The sequence below is a fragment of the Lepidochelys kempii genome, chromosome 5 (assembly GCF_965140285.1).
Source record: "Lepidochelys kempii isolate rLepKem1 chromosome 5, rLepKem1.hap1, whole genome shotgun sequence".
NCBI lineage: Eukaryota > Metazoa > Chordata > Testudines > Cheloniidae > Lepidochelys > Lepidochelys kempii.
This window is the reverse complement of record NC_136384.1, coordinates 46,626,755-46,634,078: the sequence shown is the minus strand read 5'-3', so window position 1 is coordinate 46,634,078 and position 7,324 is coordinate 46,626,755. Positions and strand designations below refer to the sequence as shown.

The 7,324-nt window shown below is 40.0% G+C and overlaps 1 protein-coding gene across 1 annotated transcript in view; it reads right to left on the bottom strand.

Annotated features, from left to right (window-relative positions):
- Nucleotides 1-265: 265 nt before the first annotated feature.
- The window catches only part of WDR41 (WD repeat domain 41), a 40,562-nt gene continuing 33,503 nt past the window's right edge, over nt 266-7,324 (bottom strand). The window contains exons 10-13 of the mRNA XM_073344180.2: nt 6,681-6,802; nt 5,593-5,681; nt 3,260-3,393; nt 266-551 (exon numbers count right to left, since the gene is read on the bottom strand). Coding sequence (XP_073200281.1) covers nt 399-551; nt 3,260-3,393; nt 5,593-5,681; nt 6,681-6,802 — 498 coding nt within the window. The 3' untranslated portion in view covers nt 266-398. The remainder of the gene's footprint in view (nt 552-3,259; nt 3,394-5,592; nt 5,682-6,680; nt 6,803-7,324) is intronic.

Genomic DNA, 7,324 nt, shown 5'->3' with positions numbered 1-7,324 from the left:
AGGTTGGCTCTTTAGAAAGAAGTGAATTTCCCAATGACAAACTACTTCAGTTATGATTAAACCAAGATTTTTAGCCTCATGCTGATCTCCATCCATGTTTCTTTAAAAGAAAATTATGGATTCTAACAAGCAATCATAATTAATACAATTACTTTCAGTGGCTTAACAAACATGGCACTTCTGCTGAAGCAGCAGGCCACTGTTTCAAACATGCAACATTCTCTTTTGGCTGTGTAGAGTAATAACTAAGAATTCAAAGAAAGGGAAAAGACACCACCTTTATTGTAAGGCATAATGAAACACAATGTTATTTTCAATATTTCAAATAGCTCAATTTCCTTTACACACATACCTAACATATACACAGCTCATGCACATCTACCTCTTATTCAGCCAAGTTAGAAACTAAGCTGCAAAGCATCATTTTGCTCTAATTTTTGAAATAATGTTAAACTGCGCAGTCTAGACTCTCTTTCTCCATCTTTCCACAAAATAATAAGGTGGTCAGCAGAGCATGTCACCAGTCCAAGTTCACTAAAGTACAGGAACATCTGCAATGAAAACCATTAACATGATCATGCTGCATATTTAGATTTAGGCAAGTTGCTTATTTTCAGCTTTGTGTGAGACAGTTCATTGAGGATCTGTTTAAATGCAGAATAAAGTTTTCCACATATGTGAAATTTCATACAAAGTCTTCCATATTATGTGTAAACTATTTGATACTAAAATGTGAGGCAGAGATAGCAGAAAAAACAATCTGTGTCACAATAATAATCTCTGGTTCTTATATAGCATTTTTCATCAGTAAATTTCAAAGCATTTTAGCAAAGGTCACCCCCATTTTACAGATGGGAAAACTGAGGCCCAGAAATGAAGTGACTTGCCCAAGACCACCGACCAGGCCATTGGCAGAACCAGGAAAAGAACCTAGGTCTCCGGACAGCCAGTCCAGTGCTCTAACCACTGGGCAACACTGTCTTCCCCCATCACATCAGGGCCTGCACACCACCAGAGGTCATACAATAAGTGAGGAGATGGCAACTTCTTCAGGCAGCAAAGTGTGTCTAGCCAAGGCAAACACAGACTGACACAGGAAAGTGGCCCAGCCAGAAATGCTAAAGAATAGCAGAAAGGGAGTTAACAAGATAGTTAGGGCTGACAAATGGTGCTACTGGAAAGTACACAGTAAAGAAAGGGAAGCCCCTCAAGACTTCTCTTCATGCACTATCAACAATCTGCCAACAGTCAAGAAGCAACAAACAGTAAAAGGAACCAGGAATGGCAAAGCAGCAGATGTCAAACTGTCAAAATATGAAAACAATTCAGTGCAGCAGTCAGAGGAACATGTCATGAGCACAATTATCTCACAGCTGTAATATCCTGATTCCTCAACTGATTAGGAAGATTCTGTCCTGCGGAAGCATTCAGCCAAAGGAGTCTGTCACAGCCTGCCTCCTCCAGGAACAGCCATAGCAAAGTTACCAGCAATGGGGACTCTCCCAGGTAGAAATACTTCAAACCCACAGCTTTGGATATCATGTTCCACTGGCAACTTTCATCATGCAGGCTAGTTTTCTATCTTAAACAGCTCCAGTCAGCTTGGAGTTAAAAATTACAATTTTCCCCATGCAAAATGCAGCAGCAAACAGACCCAGCAATCTGGATAAAGTCTATTGAAGAGCAAACAGTTGCATGGTGGCACGGGGTATTTCAGTGATTGATTCACATGTGCTCTCCGCAGGAAACGGCTGTGGCTTGCTGTGAATTGGATGTGGCTGAGTTTTTAAGCAAATATCAATTTTTGCATAAAAATCAAATACAATCACGGGAAAATACTGTTTAGAGCATAGGATACATTTTATCCTTGGCTTTGTTTTGTTACAAAGATCCAAGTGGGACAGCAGCTCCCGGATTTGCATGTTGTGCCAGGAAAAACCTCACTTCCAGAATCAAAGGGTTAATAATATATTAATTGCAGTTAAGTGTGGTTACACTAGACCTTCTCAACTATGGCATAATAGTGACTCAAAAAAGAACTGTCTTCTACACGACTGCCCCTTCCTTATTCTCTACCTTCTTTCCTGTTTGAAAAGATAGCGGGGTACATAAGAACGGCTATGCTGGGTCAGACCAAAGGTCCATCTAGCCCAGTAGCCTGTCTTCCAACAGTGGTCAATGCCAGGTGCCCCAGAGGGAATGAACAGAGCAGCTTATCATCAAGTGATCCATCCCCTGTTGCCCATTGCCAGACTCTCTCTCTCTCTCTCCTGGTTATAGAAAAGTCCATCCCATCTACTAGCAGGAAATGCCCCACTCCTAGTGCTGACAATTATATATTTTAATTGTTTTATATGAAATCAGTGTTGGTGATATATGTAGGATGGAATAGGCCCTTTAGCTAGGTGTTCTACCTCCCCAACCAACTCCTTCTTCCCTAGATACATAATGTTTCTTTCTTATGCTGAAATTCTATAACAAGAAATAGATACCCTTGTTGGTGTTCCTCAGACTGGAAAACCATGAAGACACAGGGGGAGGTGCAGCTATGTAAAATTAAAATAAATCACTAACATTTTACTGGGCAGATAGCAGCATGGAGTGGTACCTTATTTAAAAAGGCAGATATAAAACATCACACTGTACACGAGGGACAGTTAACATTGCTTTCAATCAACAGCCAAAAAAACCCATTTCTGTAAATGTTTATGGTTGATGAATGAAGAAAGGATTTTCATAAATCTTATAGGACAGAAGGCTGCTTAACAAGTTTTATTTATTACAGACCCCTGGGTTGGAGTTGGAGCCTGGAACCTGCATATCCAGGTTCCCAATGCCTGTTTCTGAGATCTTCTGAGGACTCAAGTAAAGGTTGCTTAAGAAACCTGATAATGCAGAAGGTGATATTTTCTATGGCTTCTATTTCTACAGCTCTCCTCATGGCGCTGTAATTGTTCTAATTCTTACCTAGATTTTGCACCAGTGGATTTGACTTGTCTCTCACATTGCACAATAAATCTATACATTATTTTGCCCCAGACATCTTTGTGATGGACTTGGGGTTTCTCTTTTTTGAGAAACTTGCTGTGAACCAGCAAGGCCAAAGTACAGGCCTCATGCAGCTCTGCAGCGTGACAATCAGATTCCCAGTCTCCTGAGCCATCTAGTCATAAATTACAGGTGTTTAAGAAGAAACATTACCAAAATTACGGCATTAAATAAGATTCACATTTTGTTTCTCTTACTAAATTCCACATACCTGCACGGCTGATGAATGCCCAATCAAATCGCCAATAAGCTCCAAGGAATATGATGTAGTGCTTTCTTGCATCTTTTTAGCAGTTTGGCTTGCTTGTTTATTGGCCCTTCCAAATCCCCACATGCTGAGAAACCCTGGGACACATATAAAGGAGAAAATCCTTCTTTCCATTTTGGCAAAGGCTTATATTAATATTTGACTAATTAAACACTATACTTACTTAGAGGACTATGGGATATTGTCACTTAACTCAAAAAAGACAACAGATGTGTAATAAAACATTTCTGCACCTGCATTAAGACTACACACTTCTTAAATCAGTGGGTAACAGATACTGTCCCCCTTAGTAGGCCTGTCACAGCAGACAAGTTACCTTACCCGCTTGGATTGTAACTGGGATGAGACAGTGAAGAAGGTTTAGCACAGAGAGAAGCTGCCCAAATGAACCCATGATACAAAGTTGTATAGTGGGGTATTATGAGGCTTAACTCTACTCTGTGCTGCCTAAATTGACTGGTTGTCCTTAAATGGAATGGAAAGGGAGGAATGAGGCACGGATCTCTCTCCACAGTGACTTGCACAAACACATTCATGTTTGTCAATAGCTAATAAGCTCTAGTTTCTGTTCCTGCACTGGCCACCTATATATTCTCCTTCCTACAGAAAACTATCACCCAGAGGGACTTGAGGACAAAAAAGTTCTTGCCAACTGCTCCTCCAGGACTGCTCTCACCAGCTATTGCTGCTCCCAGATATCCAGAAGCAGCTGCAAATTTAACTTCCCTAGGTTATGAACTTAAGCCATAAGGGGCAGGTAACTGTAATTCACAACATGGATATAATCTCTAGCCCTGCCGCTGCTGTTTTCCCCACATCCTATATGCACTCTCTCTTATCCAGGTTGATTCTCTGTAGGCTAGTACTCATTTATGCCTTAGTCTCCAAAAGACACTGGGTAAATTGTGTAACTGTATTGACAGACTTGAAAAGATTAGGTGTCATCTATCAATAGACTGAAGACAGTGCCAGATTTAGGGGAAGGCGACCAGGTGACCATTGGGGTGCCAGGCATGGGGGACACCAGGCTCGGGGTGCTGGTTTTGTTGTTAGCGACAAAAGGGAAAATAGAATGTTTGAAGTCAAATGTTTCAGATCTTCCGTATGTGGATTCATTTTTCACTAATCTCCTAAAATGTTCTGGACCTTTGTAGAATCTCGTGGAGCCTTCCAGACTTTCTGAGAACTACATTTTCCTTGAATCTCCTAGAATGTTGTCAGCCATGCCCTCACGGGAAAATAAAGGACATAGTGTCACCAGTCCCGCAGTGACATATAAGAATGAAGTGAAGTGAGAGCCCACGTGTGATATTGTGAACCTTGTTTTATTGTGTAATTGTGGGGGGAGGGTGCCAAAGATGCTCCTCGCATGGAGTGCCATATGGTCTAGGGCCGGCCCTGACTGCAGATGACACAACCTATACTTGATCAGCTCAACAAACACACTGAACAAGAAGGGTGACAAATTGGAATCCTGTATGAGAGAGACGACAGGACAAATGAACAGTTACTCTCTGTGATCGCTCAGAGAATAGAACAGAGCAACTCCATCTGCCCCCTACCATGTAGCCCCATGTAGCATGTGGCATCTTCACCTGCTCCTGATTATAAAAATTATGTACCTCCTATATGAGAACATAAACAATCTTACATCATGTATTGCATCACAACTGAGTAACACAGCTCAGATTTTGAATACTGAGTACAGAATATTCATAGTGAACTGTTTATAATCAATACAAAGTAAAAAAAGTCTGCAAAAATTAAAAATAAGTTAGAACTACTCTCTGAGGAAGCTGTGATCTGCTGGTGAATATTCTGTTCACAGAGAATAGAGAACAGAGAAACAGGCTTAAATATAATCACGCAGTTTCAGCAAAGACCCTAAGGAAGAACAAAAACTAGAAGGGGAGCTCTGTGTGGTGGATCTCTGCAACCAGATGGAATCCCAGTGACTTCAACAAGGCTCCTCACTGTACAGGGGTCTACCTGGCCAGAGCTCAATACAGGAACTCTGTAGGTGAGGCTATGCATACCAGCTGATTGAAAGTCTTGATAGCTTTGCTTATAAATTCCGGGGGAGAGAGAATAAAGAAAAAACAACATTTTCTATGAAAGCTGCCCCTACTGCAAGCATGTCATAATTTCGTTTTTTTATACTATGCTCAGGAACTTCTAGTTTTGGATGGTCAACTTGGGGGTCCATAGGTGGGTGGCTATTTGTTTGTTTAATACCATTTTTATATAACCAATTCTCTCTGGAGCTATAGACAAACCTGTTGGAACAGGCTCAGCTGGAAGCTGCTGCTTTTCTCGTAGCTCCCAAATGCGAACACTGCCATCTTCTGAACAAGATATCAACTGCCTGTCCAACCAAATGAGGAATTATATTGAAACAGAACCAGCATGAATACATATTAGCACAAATCGACTTATAAAATTTCACTACAAGTACAATAAGTCCCCCAATTTTATTACCAGTAACTCTTAAGAATTATTATTTAACACGAAGCTGAGAGATCTCTTGCAAAAGGACAAATTCTAGTGAACTCAGGAAAATTAGTATAAAACTATACAAATCTGCAATCCCATCTAATGCTTTTAAAAATGTATGGCTTTATAAAAACAAATATAAGTCTTGATCTGCAAAGACTAATGCATATGTGTAGTCTTAACAACTTTAAGCATGCAAGTAATCCAATGGAGTGAGTCTACTCACTGCTTAAAGTTAAGCACAATGCAAGTGTTTGCAGGATCAGGGCTTTATTTTACCTTCTGATAGACATCTCCATAAAACAATAGTGGAGAACAGCAACATAGCTATTAGATAGAGATATCTATGGCAACCAGCTGTCTTGTCTTAGCTCTATTTTGATGGATTTGTAACTCATCTGTAAATATTAAGCTCCTGCTAGAAACTTGGCACTAAATGACAAAGACTGGGAGTGATTATTTTCGGTTCAATATTTGTTCATTAAATTAATTAGGCTGGTTTTGAGCAACAGAAATGTTTAAATGAGTTTGGCATGTGGATTTGTTTTGCTTTATTACAAACAAATGTGAAAAGATATTTCCATAATGTAGATTAATTATTTTGCTAGATTTGAATTTAAAAAAGCAAAAAGGTATTTAATTTGGAAGCTGTGTACTAAGCATGCTGAATTCTATTATTCCACATTAAATTATAATGGTGTATTTTCAAAACGGAAAACAATGCTTTCTATTTCTTAAGGGCAGGTCAAGCCAAAGATCAGGTACCCTATGCTGCCTTGGGAAGTTAAATGTAACTCTGCAGGTTGTTCCGAGCCATCTTTCTGAGCCTTCCATTTCTTTACTGCATTACAAAATTTACCATGACTTGTACCTGTTTGGAAGTTTTGCAATGTGCAATACAATGGAGTCATGAGCAGTTCTCTGGCAGGCAATCACACGCTTCATTTGAAGGTTATAGACATATATGCCCTTCCCAACAGCAGCAAACACACACTGGAAAGAAAATTCAATAGAACATCATACAGATACAGACATAAAACTATTACTTTGTGTAATAGATTTCCAGTGGTACTACGACATCGTAAACCACTGCTACCAGGCTCAACCTGTCCTTTTAACCTGAATTAATGCACTGCCTTCTGAAGTATAAAAATATCAAACAATTGGGAAAGCTTTGACACTTCCTGGATGAGAGAGGAAGATTGCTTAATGGGTAGGAGATCTTACATATCATCGCCCCAAAATTAGTACAGCATAAAAATGTACTTGTAGTTATACTTAATTCCTCTGTATGCTGAATTCCAAGTTGCCTACAGTGATATAAAAAATTCACAAAGCGCAGCAATTGTTTCTCTTATGGAATATTTTTATTCAAAAACGTTTTAAACTATTGTGAGAGGGTGTGCTCCCCACACAGGTCCTTCAGGGCAAGCTGCACAGATGAGTTACTCCCTGGGAGTAGGGAGTGATGAGACTGGCAAACCTGGAGGAGTGGGGAAGGCCAGGAGGTATGGA